Genomic DNA, 14,338 nt, shown 5'->3' on the forward strand with positions numbered 1-14,338 from the left:
TTAAGCAACTGAGTAGATATGGATGGCATTTACTGATATAAAGAAAATTGATAGGGGGCAAAAGTTTATCATTGAGACTGGATGATTCAAAAGTATACTTTATTACTCTCAGTCTTTTTATCAATAAGTAATGGATATAAGTTTTGTTAGAAATAAATTGAACTTTTCTTTAGTATTCAGTATTATTTCCAATAACTTTTATTGAACTATAAAATATCACATTGATGTTCAAAAGATGAGTGATACATATAGAGAGTGGTTAATATTTTCAGCATCTGCTCACTCAAACTCAGATAATATTTCTCACAATGCAAACTCACAGATCCTCATTTTACTTCAAATGAAGTGAAGTTTTAAGGGGAAGAAAAAGTTCTGTTTCATAGAACTTTCTGAGTCAAAAGAATTGGTTGAGAGAACCTGAGTGCGGATCCAGCAAAGACAGTTAGCATCTGTGTCTTTGCAGCACTTTTATAAAGGAGAACTGAAACTATGACATAAGTAATGAGTCTCTAAATATACATCCCTTCTTCGTCATTCTGACTTCCATAATGTCTAACTGGGAGATGTTGAAATATATTTCTTCCTTGAACCCAGGTGAGATGAAGTGCATCAGAATGAATTATTTCTGTATTAAGTCAGAGTGTCCCGACCACCAAAAAACAGGGAAAGTGCAGCATTTAATTGATTTAAAACATAATCACATATGTACTTAAAATAAAGGTAAACTAGCATCAACAATATATGTGAAAAATTATTGGATGTAAGTACTACAAAATACATATATCTATTTGAATTATATTGGTTGAGAAAGTAGTTTGGAGTTGATTAAATCCCTGACAGCCTCTTTCACATCTTTGTTCCGAAGGCTGTAGATAATGGGGTTCAGCAGGGAGATCACAACTGTAAAAAATACAGTGGCCACTTTGATCAGGAGCCATGAGCTCCTGGAGGTGGGCACGCAGTAGACAAGAAGGATGATCCCATGGAAAATGGTGATGGCAGTCAGGTGGGGAGCACAGGTGGAGAAGGATTTTTGGAGTCCATTAGTAGAAGGCATCTGGATGATTGTGACAATCATGACAAGATAGGAGGAGAGGATAATCAGGAGGCTACAAGCCTCACTGAATACAGAAATGACTAAACATATCAACTGACTGAAATAGCTGTCAGAACAGGATAAAGAGATAACGGCAGAATACTCACAGCAAAAGTGATTTATGGTATTAGAACCACAAAAGGATAGTTCCAAAAGAGAGTATGTGATTGTCAGGGAACATATTCAAATCATAGGTAGATTCCAGCTGCTAGGAGGGTACAGAGTTTATGAGACATAGCGACCGTGTAGAAAAGAGGATTAGTAAGAGCCACAAACCAGTCACAGGCCATCACTGCTAACATGAACATTTCTGTAATCACAAATGCACAGCCAAAGAAAAATTGTACCATGCATCCTTTGAAGGAGACAGCTGTGTCTTCCACAACTAAGATTTCTGGCAGTGTGGGTGTAAATACGCTGGAATAACCAAAACCCAAAAAGGATAAATGGCTGAGAAAAAAGTACAGGGGTGTGTAGAGTTTGGGATTGATCCTTATAACCACAATTATGCTTATTTTGTTTACTCTTACTTAGCCTGGAATGCAATACTGTCGGGGTTTGGGAAGGCATTTTATACTGAATGAATCAAATTAAAACTCACTAGCCTGGATTTGTATAATATGTCCATGAGCTATATAACCACATCTTTTTTTCACTACAATACAACTTCATTCACAACAGTATTTTAAATTTTTATTGTACAAAAACAATTCATTTATATTTTCTAATATAATATGTTTACACCTCTAAAACGGCACATCTACCCTGGTTCTTTTACACTGTGTCATCACTACACATGTTACTACATAACTCTTCCAAGAAAACATCACTGAGGGGCTGGCCCCGTGGCCGAGTGGTTAAGTTCGCGCGCTCCGCTGCAGGCGGCCCAGTGTTTCGTTGGTTCGAATCCTGGGCGCGGACATGGCACTGCTCATCAAACCGCGCTGAGGCAGCGTCCCACATGCCACAACCAAAAGGACCCACAACGAAGAATATACAACTATGTACCGGGGGGCTTTGGGGAGAAAAAGGAAAAAATAAAATCTTTAAAAAAAAAAAAAAGAAAGAAAACATCGCTGGTTAATCTAAATGTCTTTTCTCTTACACTATTTTCTTTCCACTCATATCTTCACAATATTTATGCAATGCCTGGCATATTTTGCAATTCTTACGGATATATGTGTGTCAATGTCCTTCACTTCAGATTGAAAAGATGATCCTAGGTAGAATCAACTCACCAAAAGCCAGATCTTGATATATTTTTTTATTCAAGACTTCCTTGTTAGTGTTTAAAAATCCATACATATTCTGTCTCAAAATTGAAATTTTTGTTTAATTTTTTCCAATGCCTTAGTCAGAAAGTTGATGATTCTTGCTAAATATAACTTAATAAAGATACCAAGAAATGCCATTTTTGCAACTGTCAAGAAATTTTGGAGGAAACATAGACATGTCCTTGAGGAATAAACAGATTTTATACTGAATGAATCAAATTAAAACTCATTAGCCTGGATTTGTATAATATGTCCATGAGCTATAAACAGGTCTGGAAACTATACTCCATGATCACGTTGTTTGTTTTATGTCTAACTAACTGACTTTGGGGGCACAGGCCTTGGAGCATCCTGACAACATTTATTTTTATGAGCTAAAAACAAAATAATTAGAGGAAACTTCCTCTTCTGCAATTTAGAATATAATTTCTTCTAAACCATTAACATGTGGATCTTTATGTCTCAAAAATAATTTACCTCTGTATAAAGGCTATAATTCTTAAAATCATGAAAAAATTATAGTCACATCTATCCAATGACTCCAACGTAATTATAGTTGATATGATGTGCTTTTTAGTCTATTTTGCTTAAGTGTTGGCACATTTTTTTTATAGAAACACATTTAACATGACGCTGTACAAATTTTTACTTTCAATAATTTGGGCTTATTGTTTGTTATATCCTAAATATGCATTCCTTTAGCTGGGAGTTGGGGGGGGGGGGGTAAGGTATTTATCCCTATCTAGGCTGTAGATCCACTGTATTCTTCAGTTCAGCCATAGGGGTTAACGTGCTGATATTTTAAATCCAGCTATGTGATTCCTACATGTACTCCTCTAGGACACAAATCAGGAAATAAAGAAAGTACTGTTAAATATTGATCTGTCTTGGCATAGGCCTTCAAGGAAAAACAGTCACATTTATACCACATTTATACCACTACTACATCCAAAATTTTAAAAGAAGAGCAGCATATGAATTCATTGGCAGAAAAAAATTAACCTGTAAGCATCACTTAACACAACCATTAGTGAACTAAGATATTATCTAACATACATTTTTGCCTTACATTTGTGTAAATTAACTGCTCATTCAAGAGTATTTACCAAAGTAAAACAACATCCTGTTCTAAAAGGATTTTGCAACTATTCACTCTTTTTTGCTTTTGTTTTATTTTCTACTAAGAGACAGAAAACTAGAGTGCAAAAATTAAAAGTTACATAACTTCAAAATCAATATTTAAGAATAAGATATTCTAGTTTTTAGCTTAGAGTCCTTAATGAATATATCAAATGTTCCATGATGCATGCTCAAACTTTCTAAATCTTTTTTCTCTTCTTAAAGATGTTTATTAAACTACACACACACACACACAGGTTTTTATAGTATCTGATAGGAACAGTTACTTATATCCCCTTGTTGACAAACATTTAAAAATTAAAGTAAATCCTTTGTTACTACTGTGATACACTATGAGTATTGAGAATTTTGTTGTATATCCCTAAAGAGTAGTCACACAAGACATGATTTGATGTAAAGCATTCTGGTAAAGAAATTCAACTTCCATATGGAAATAAATCTCTTAATCATGACAGAAACAAGTAACATTTAATGGGTTAAATTAGAACAACAACATGTGGATATCGCTCTATTCTTTGCTTGTAAACCTTAATCATGATTACTAAGACACAAGTAGAAAAGGCAAGCTCTTATATTTAATCTCGACCAGTCTTTTCGCTTATAGTAACCCAATGACCCATCAATTATTAGAAAACTTTGGTAAAAAGTGTCTCAGTCATGAGTTATCTGTTATCTGCCATAGAGTTATCTGGCATTATCAAGAAATAATGTGTTTCTTGAGGTAAATGTTTTAATCAATCTTTGGTAGTGTTTGAACCAAACTTTACATTTCTCCCTACACCCCTAACCACTGACTTGCAATTTTACTGTTCTATAAGAGGTAGATAACTTTCTCACACTTTGACTTTGGGCTTATCCATGTGTTTTGCTTTGATTCATAAAATAACAGCAGGTGATACCCTAACAGGAGTTTGAATTACGCTTTTGTGTTTGGGCATACATTATTGTGACTCAGCATTCAACATAGACCATTAGCCAAATGGTCCAACAAGGATGGCCTACAAACAGGTCTGTAGATTGAAGTTCATCTGATTAGCTCAGTCTTGACACTAAAGTGACCCAGTTGGTATCAGCTGAGCTAGCTTAATCAAGTCGCTGATTCAAAAGAATTGTTATTATTACATCCCACTGGAGTTCATGATTGTTTGCTTTTTGTCAATAAATCACTGGTGCCTGAATAAGATGTATGCATTGTATTATCAACATCCTGGTTGCTGTGTTGTACTGTCATGGGGGAACCTGGGTAAAAGACATTGGGATCTCTCTATACTACTTACTACAAACAACTTAAAATAAATCTAAAATTATGTCAATAAAATTTCCAATAAATACATAAATGATATACAACTACTTTGACATAAATGGAAAAACTAGAGTGATGGGTACATATTTCCAAAATGTGTACCATTTTCTTGTGCTACTACATAGAAAGAAAATATTGCATATTTCGTTATACTACCAATTATAATTTAACTAAACCATATTCTGGAGTGTGCCAAACTTAAACACAACACCAAGGGGCTGGTCCAGGAACTTTTTAAGGGACATATATTTCCTATTTATTTTTGCTTGTCTGTGAATCTTCCGATGCTAAAGTGGTTTGTATGGAATTAAATATATATTTTTTTAGATATTTATGGTTTTATGTTGAACAGCTCTTAATGTACTACTTTTATATTAAGAAATAAACTTCCTCCTTGCAAGATATAACACTTCAGATCAACTCAAAAATTCCACATGACTTCTATTGAACACAAATTTGTCCTGGGCAATCACACAGTCATGTATGCTAACACAGAGACTTTTGCGTTTCAATTTCTGAATCAAAAACTTAGTTTAAGTAGTCTAAGTTTTTATCCCTAACATTATTTGTAACATTAAAATTATTCACTAAACATTAGAGTGAATGGATATTGAACTGCCAGTTAAAAGGTTACCATATTCATGTACTGCTTTGCTATTGGACAATTCTTACCAGACTCTCAAAAAGAAATAATGGATATTTCTATCTTTATATTTTATCACAGAACAATCTAATATTGATTAACTTCTTGAGTGTATCTTTCACATCTTTGTTTCTGAGGCTGTAGATCAGTGGGTTCAGCATGGGGATGACCACTGTGTAAAAGATGGATGCTACCTTGACCATGAGCCATGAACTTTTGGAGTTAGGAACACAGTAGAGAAAAAGGATGCTCCCATGGAAAATGGTAATGGTGGTTAGGTGGGAGGCACATGTGGAGAAGGCTTTGTGGTGTCCCCTAGTTGAAGGCATCTTCATGACAGTAATAAAAATGAAAACATACGAAGTAAGAATGATCATCAGACTGCATATTTCATTGAACGTGGCAGAGACAAACATGATCTTCTGGTTAATGTATGTATCTGAGCAGGAAACAGCAACAATGGCACCATGCTCACAGCCAAAATTATTTATGAAGTTATTCCCACAAAAGGATAAGGTCAACAAAAAACATGTGAATATTAAAGAACAGGCTATACCCCAAGAGTATGATGCGCCCACCAACAAGGAACAAAGCTTCTGAGACATTACAACTGTGTAGACAAGAGGATTACAAACTGCTACAAATCGGTCATATGCCATCGCTGCCAACATGAACATTTCTGTCACGACAAATATGCCTGCAAAGAACAACTGCATGATGCATCCTGTGAAGGAGATGGTTCTGTCTTTCACAACCAAGTTTTCTAAGAGTTTAGGTGTAACTACTGTAGAGTAACAAAAATCAACAAAGGATAAGTGGCTGAGAAAAAAGTACATGGGGGTGTGGAGTTTGGGATTGATCTTGATAATCACAATCATGCCCAGGTTCCCCACCACTGTGATTGCGTAGATGGTCAGGAATACCAAGAACAGGGGCAACTGGAGTTCTGGATATTCTGAGAAGCCCAAAAGAACAAAGGTGACTCTGCCACTCTGGTTTTCTTTGTTCCTGTGGACAAAATATGAAAGTTTATCCACAGAAGTAAGAACCAAAATTTGAAATAAGTAAAAGAATAGAAGCATTGAGAAGTTCGATGGGTCTCTATTAAGAGTGTTGCTGAAAATGCTACACTTCCACTGTTACATTATTTCAAAAGTTAGTCTTCACTTATGTGATGATTACATAGTAAATAATAATTTTGTGTAAGTGGAATAATCAAAAACAAAGTTAAGACAGGAAGGATGAAAAACAGAGTAGACATCGCTATGTTTCAAATAATAAAATTCGATTTCCTCATAGACAGCTAATGCCAGTCATGAGGGGTAGATCAACTCTGCTGAATCTCAGCTTAGTAAAACTAATTGTATTAGAGGAAATACCTATCATGAGTTTCTACAGTTTCTTCCGTCTCACCTCTTAAGCTGTGAGATAATTAACTTATATGTTAAAAAAATTTTGAAATGCTAACATTCCTACAAAATGATCAATTTAATAGCTTCTTTGTTGTTCTGTGTTCTTTCCAGTGCCCTTCTGACTCCTAGTAACACAGTAGTCTCGGGACGTTCTGGAGCTGTGCTGTAGATGTATTATAATCTTTTCACTTTTGTAGAACCAATTTTGAAAATGTTTAAATATTATTGATTGCATATTACATTATGCATCAGGAGGCATTCACAATGAAATGTATACTGTGTCTTCAGTGATAACAGTTGAAACAATATTGAACAAAAAGCTCTTCATTTTCCAATGTAGCAAATTTTTTAAGTTGGGTAAGTGACAAACAATAAGAACTATGAAGTACTTGAAAATGCATATAAATTTCAGAGTGCAGGAAAAATTAAATTTAAAGCTTTTCCAAAGACCAGTGTCAGGAAAGAGAACTACCTCAACACGGCACCATGGTATTTCTTGAATATTACTTGATGTCAGTAGGTATTTCCTCAGGTGTAAAATGAGCATAGTAATAGTATAAAATTTAAGTCACTAGAAAGGAAATAGGTACTTTGATAACGAATTGAAAGGCTATATGATATGACATCATGCACAGCAGATATTTAGCTTTCTTTTTTATTGGATTTATGAGTAATTGGTATGACATCAAAAACCTTATTCAGTTATGCAAATCAGGCCAAGCATGTACAAGTGTCAACAGGTGGGGACACTTTGGAATAGAATGTAGAATTTTTTTCCTACAGTACCCACACAACGGAAATACTATGGGATTTCTTTGGGTACTTCATCTAAGATGCATAATAAATGTTCCACATTCTCCTACAGGTTTTTTCACCACAATAGAATATTCTCAGATCCCCACATTCTTCTGCCTGTAGGAAAGATATCTTCCAAAACCCAACTCCATGACAGATACTTCCTCTGTAAAAATCCTTCATAAGGTCTTAGCTGTGGAAAGATGGAGTATGGCAATTTTTCCCAGCCACATTCCTTCAATTTAAAATACTTTATGCAGCATCGAAGGAACAATTTTCCATGATTACTTTAACCTAACTGCCAATGACATTTAAGATTTCAAATACTTTTTATTAGTTAACACATGAAGTTTACATAATTCAGCCTGACTTTTCCAAAAATTCTTGTATCTATAAATTCAATCTCATTATCACTTAAATTCTTTTTTAGTCATGATGGAGTTATCAAGCTCTGTTACGTAACACATGCTCATTTACTTATAGTTTATTTTCCCATTTTATCCTCACTCTTATAATGTTTTATTTTGCCACCTACCATTATTGGCATTGCTCACTGTTTCTTCTCTTTTGTATACATACAAACTTAATATTTATATCTCACAATTACCATGTGCTATATCCTATCATTCACAAATGTGATAGTTTGTCACTTTCTTCCTCAGAGATCATAGGAAGTGTGAAGACAAGGCCCATTTTTTATTATTCTCTTTTGCCAAAATGTTTATTTCATTGCCGAGTACATTGTGGCCACCCAATGAGAAAACCAGGATGAATATCATTTGAAAGAAAAGAATTAGAATATGATAATGTAAACCCTCTCCTAGTCAAACTAAGTGGATTTGTGGGCTCTTTGTTCTGCGCATGTGTTTGTATACTGCAAAGATCACTAAAACTCCATATTTACCTTTAAAGTAAAAGAAAAGAGACTGAATCGACTCACCTAAATATAAAAGCACTTGAATGAGTCATTTACTGAAGAATTCTTTGTTAAGATTAATGAACTCCAGGAGTGCTCCTGCTTGATATTTAATTAAGAGAAACAGATTTGAAAACACTAGTAGGAGTCCAGAGAATATTTCATTAAATACTTCCTGTAAGTTACTTTTTTTCCCCAACCTATTAGGAAAACTCAGAGATACCAAAGATAAGATCACATCTGAAAACAGAATTCTAACACCAAACTGTGTTACAAATATATGAATCAAGACCTCAGGGACATGGAGCCTAGAGAATACCACTGAAGTATTGTTTGAAGTCTGCAATTCAAGTAATTAGATGTAACACTGTCCCATATGATATCTTCGCTTTATATTTTGTTCCTAAAGCCCTCCTGGGGGCATTTGTATTATCAACTTTACTCAATTAATCTTAAGAAAAATAAATAACCCTGTATATGTCTTTAACTTTACAGGGACATAAAAAACAGAAATGTACAAAGGGAGAAAGCATCTATAAGACAATAGCTAGGAGAGTGATTATTAATTCATATTGATTTATTTTTCTATTTTCTCATAAAGGTATATTTATGTTCCTATGTTTCTAAATATAGAGCTGCCTAAACAATATCACATTTTTATTTTTTCTTTGTTAATTAGTAATGTGTTATAAACCATTTTCTATTTACACTCTCAGTTTTACTAAAAGAAAACAATTTGCGTTGGCCTTTTAAGTGTAAGTACAGAGGCCTCAAATGTTCATATTTACTATTGAATCTGAAAAACAATTGGGGATTATACATTTCCTAAATATACGAGTTTATGAAAAGGATGATATATTCACTGATTTTGGTAACTCTATCCATCATGCCTTTAAAGACACAAATTAAATTTACCAGTGACTTGATGCAGTAGAGGATTATTTCTTACTAAAGCAAGATAAAGCATGCATTTCTAAACATTGACAACTCTGTTCCTTGTAGTATTATAGGGGCTGAGGTTTCTTCCAACTTGTAGCTTACCATCATTATGGGGCTTCTGAAGTTATGTTTCTCTTTTGTAAGTGAATAAGAGGTAATCATGGAACAACTCTGTGAGTACATCTTTAGAAAAGATCAATCTCATTGAAGCTGACCTCACATACCACAGAGGGGAATCAAGGTCAAGAGATAGTCAAAAGTCTCAGAAACGCTAAACCTGAGGAAGTACAGATAAAAAGTGATATGGAGGGCTGGACTGGTAACATAGCAGTTAAGTGTGCACATTCTGCTTCAGTGGTCCAGGGTTTGCTGGTTCAGATCCTGGGCACAGACCTAGGCACCACTTATCAAGCCATGCTGTGGCAGGCATCCCACCTATAAAATAGAGGAAGATGGACATGGATGTTAGCTCAGGGCCAATCTTCCTCAGCAAAAAGAAGAGGATTAGCAGAGGATGTTAGCTCAGGGCTGACCTTCCTCAAAAAAAAAAAAAAAGTGATATGGATCTGTACTCATCAAGGATATTGGTCTGTACTTTTCTTGTAGTGTCTGTGTCTAGCTTTGATATGAAGGTAATGCTGGGCTCACAAAATTAATTTAGAAGTTTTCCCTCTACTTTTGGAAGAATTTAAGAAGGATTGATGTTAACGCTTCTTTAAATGTTTGTGGAATCCTCAACAAAAGACTAGTAAATTGAACCAAACAACATATTAAAGGGATTATATAATATGACCTAGTGAGATTTTTTCCAGGAATACAAGTGTGGTCCAACATAAGACAACCAATCAGTGCAATATACAACGTGAATAGAACAGAGGAATAAAACAACATGGTCAGTTCAATCGAAACAGGAAAAGCATGTGACAAATTGAAACACTCTCCCATGATAAAAACACTCAGAAAACTATGACTAGTAGGGAGCTTTCTCAACCTAATAAAGGCTATTATGAAACTAATAAAGGCCACTTATGAAAAATCCACAGGCAGTATAACAAATGATTAAAGACACCATGTGTGGACCTATACACGGTTCATCAGGCCATGCTGTGGTGGTGTCCCACATGCAAAATAGAGAAAGATTGACCAAGATGGTAGCTCAGGGCCTATCTTCCTCACCAAAAAAAAAAAAAAAAAAAAAGAAGTATAAGCAAGAAAATAAGAAATAAGTGAATTGGACTTCGCAAAATTTAAACCATTTGTGCGTCAAAAAACATTGTCAATAAGGTCAATAAAAAGCCTACAGAATAGGATAAAAGATTTACAAATCAGGGGCTGGCCCCGTGGCCGAGTGATTAAGTTCACGCGCTCCGCTGCAGGCGGCCCAGTGCTTCGTTAGTTCGAATCCTGGGCGCGGACATGGCAGTGCTCATCAGACCACGCTGAGGCAGCGTCCCACATGCCACAACTAGAAGAACCCACAACGAAGAATACACAACTATGTACCGGGGGGCTTTGGGGAGAAAAAGGAAAAAATAAAATCTTTAAAAAAAAAAAGATTTACAAATCATATATCTGATACTAGCCTAATATCCAGAATATGTATAGGACTCTTACAACCCAACAATAAAATGTCAAACAAGGTGGCCGGCCCCATGGCAGAGTGATTAAGTTCGTTAGCTCTGCTTTGGTGGCACAGGGTTTCACTTGTTCAGATCCCGGGCACTGATGTGGCACTGTTCATCAGGCCATGCTGATGCGGCGTCACACATCACATAACCAGAGGCACTCACAACTAGAATTGGGACTCTGGGGAGAAGAAGAAGGAAAAACAAATGAAGAAGATTGGCAACAGATGTTAGCTCAGGTGCCGATCTTAAAAGAAAAAAGGTCAAACAAGATATAAAACAAGATTTATAAAAGTCTAACAAGCACATGAAAAGACACTCAACATCTTTAGACTTTAGGAAATTGGAAATCAATACCATAATGAGATATCACTTCACACCCACTGGGCGGACTCTAATTAAAATGTGTATGTATATATACAATAGCAAGTGTTGGCAAGGTTTTGGAGCAACTGAAACTGTCATACATTATTAGTGGGAATATAAAATGACTCAGACACTCTGGAAATCAGTTTGGTGATTCCTCATATAAACAAATATAGAATTACTATCAGACCAAATGCATAGTAAAAATATTTGCCTTCCACAAAGAGAAGTTGCCCTTTGCCCTCAGTTTCTGGGAGGTAATCTATGTCTTACCTGACAAAAATGTCTGTTTAGGGAGGGTGGCTGGCCACACCTGATATCAAGGTGGGCCTGACCATATTACACAATCTTCAAGTAGGGATTGCCCATACCAGAAAGATTAACCATGAGATTTAGTGTGGAGGCTTTTAGATATGGAGTATCAGTCAACCTGGAGGCTGAGACCAACATTTGGACAATCAATCAATTAATCAAGCCTCTGTAACAGAGTCCTAATAAAAATTGAACACTGAGGTTTGTGTGGATTTCCCTGGTTGGGAATAACTCATGTGTATTGTACAATGTTAATTCTGGGATGATAACATGTCCTGAGGACAATGGAAGTTTCCTTTTTGGACCCCTCCTAGACTCTGTCCAATACATTTCTACCTTTGAGTTATTTGTCTGTGTCCTTATCTTGTGATGAACCATAACTGTGAGTATAGCTCTCTGTAAGTTGTTTGAAATTTCTGGGAAATTAGGGTACCTAAATGTGTTTTTGGGAATTCCTCAGACTTGTAATTTGTGCCAGAATTGAGTGCTGGATTATATGCTGTGACCTCAAACCTTACAGTCTGGCTAACTCCACGGTACCAGCAATTCCACTCCTAGGTATATACAAAACAGAATTGACAACAGGCACTCAAGCAAATACTTACACATGAATGTTCTTATCAGCATTATTCACAACCGCCAAAAGGTGAAACAACACAAATGTCCTTCAATAAATAGATGGACACACTAAATGTGGTGTGTATATATGTATGATGGGATATTACTTAGTAATAAAAAGGAATAAAGTACTGATACATGTTATAATGTGAATGAACCTTGAAAACAGTATGCTAGAATGAGAGAGGTCAGACACAAAGGTCACATACTGCATGGTTCCCTTTGCATGAAATGTATAATATGGGTAAATACATAGAGATAGAAAGCAGATTTCTCATTATTAGGACCAAGGAGGAGGGGAAATGGGGAAAAACTGTTTAATGGGTATGATTATTTTTTGAGATGGTGAAAATAATTTGGAACTAAGTAGAGGTGTGGGTGTACAATATGGTGAACCTTTTAGTGTCAATGAATTTTTACTTGAAAAAGATTAATATTATATTATGAGAATTTCACTTCAATAGAAGAGAAACCAGTTATGAAAGGGAAATAAGATTTGATTCTATTTTTTATCTCAGTCTCTGCATGAGTTGATTCAAATTTTTCAAAGGTAAAAATCCTGTTATTCTCCTAACTAAAATTCTATTGCTTCAGTCTTCCATATTATCAATAATTAATTATCCAGAAAGAAGGAAGTAAATAAGTTTTTCTTGTTCTAATACTCTATCCTTTCTGTTCCAGTTTGCTGAAAATTTTTATCATGAATAGTTGCTTAATGTTATTAACTATTCTTCACATCTTTTGAGGTGACTATATGTTATATTTTATTTTGTTAATGTGGTGAATCACATTGATGGACTAGTAATGATATAGCAAGCTTGCATTCCTGGATTAAACCTCTCCTGAATATGATTTATTACCCATTGCATATATCAATGAATTGATTTGCTATTTTAAGCACTTGTCCATATATATTTATGATATATTGCTCTGGAACTTACCTATCTAGTGATGCAGGTATCATAAAATGAACTGGAAAATGTTGCCTGCTTATTCTATTGTTGGTATAAATTTATGTACGATTGGAATTAAACCTCTCTAATGTGCCATATACATTAGGGATAAGGCTATCAGTTTTGTAAGGTATTCCTGAAATTTTGTTGATAACAGTAGGGAAATAAACACCAAATATAACCAGAAAATCACTCATACATGTTGCTTCTCTGAGACCCACAAGGTCAGAACTATTTTCATACACTTTCTATTGGGCTTTATCCTTGTGCTTAGAATGCAACTTTTTTCATCAACAAGACAGTCTTTGAGCTTGAATGAACTATGAATCTAAGCAGCAATACTCAGGAAAGAAAGAGCCTTGATGTAGGAGCTCCACAATCCCTTCCCCTAACTGCCCGTCTGAATTTCCTTATTTCTCTTTCAGAGTCAATCTTTTTCTAAGAAGATAAAGAGTAAGGAAGATCAGTTATGCAGTAAAAATGTCACCTAACACCCCTGGAACCCTCATATCATAAAAAAATTGTCCAGCATTGCAAATTTCCTGAAGTTGTATTACTAAACATTATATGAAAAGTAATATTTACATAATATGGTCTACATTCAACTTATAACATTTTCTCCATTAAGTGACTATTAATTCTGTACATTCTTCCTTTAATCTTGTGAATACCTTCACCAAAAATCTTGACACAGCTCCTCAGAAATGAAACAAAGGAACTGCACCTATCCATGGCACTATTAAGAATATAAAGTAAGAAGCGTATAATTCATATATAGAAATGAAGAGCCCATCTAAAAGTGCACAGATTAAAATTATAACTTTGAAATGCTTGGAGAATATCTGCATTATATTTGTGTAAGTAAATGTCCATTCAAAAGCATTTTCCAGAATAAATAAAATCTATTCTAAAGGAACTTACAGCTATTCAGATGTTTTTCTTTATC

General features: G+C 35.0%; 1 protein-coding gene and 1 pseudogene across 1 annotated transcript; both read right to left on the reverse strand.

Moving 5' to 3' along the window:
* Positions 1 to 457: 457 nt before the first annotated feature.
* Positions 458 to 2,508, reverse strand: LOC138916944 (olfactory receptor 1165-like; annotated as a pseudogene).
* Positions 1,768 to 13,785, reverse strand: LOC138916590 (olfactory receptor 5D18-like). The gene has a single exon (XM_070229523.1). It carries the CDS (start codon positions 6,536 to 6,538, stop codon positions 5,522 to 5,524), a length of 1,017 nt encoding a protein of 338 aa, XP_070085624.1. The 5' UTR covers positions 6,539 to 13,785; the 3' UTR covers positions 1,768 to 5,521.
* Positions 13,786 to 14,338: the final 553 nt, after the last annotated feature.

Source organism: Equus caballus, chromosome 12 (assembly GCF_041296265.1).
Source record: "Equus caballus isolate H_3958 breed thoroughbred chromosome 12, TB-T2T, whole genome shotgun sequence".
NCBI lineage: Eukaryota > Metazoa > Chordata > Mammalia > Perissodactyla > Equidae > Equus > Equus caballus.

What these genes read in the sequence shown, in the direction of transcription:
- LOC138916590 (XM_070229523.1), bottom strand. Translation starts at nt 6,538, where the DNA reads ATGCTTCTATTCTTTTACTTATTTCAAATTTTGGTTCTTACTTCTGTG.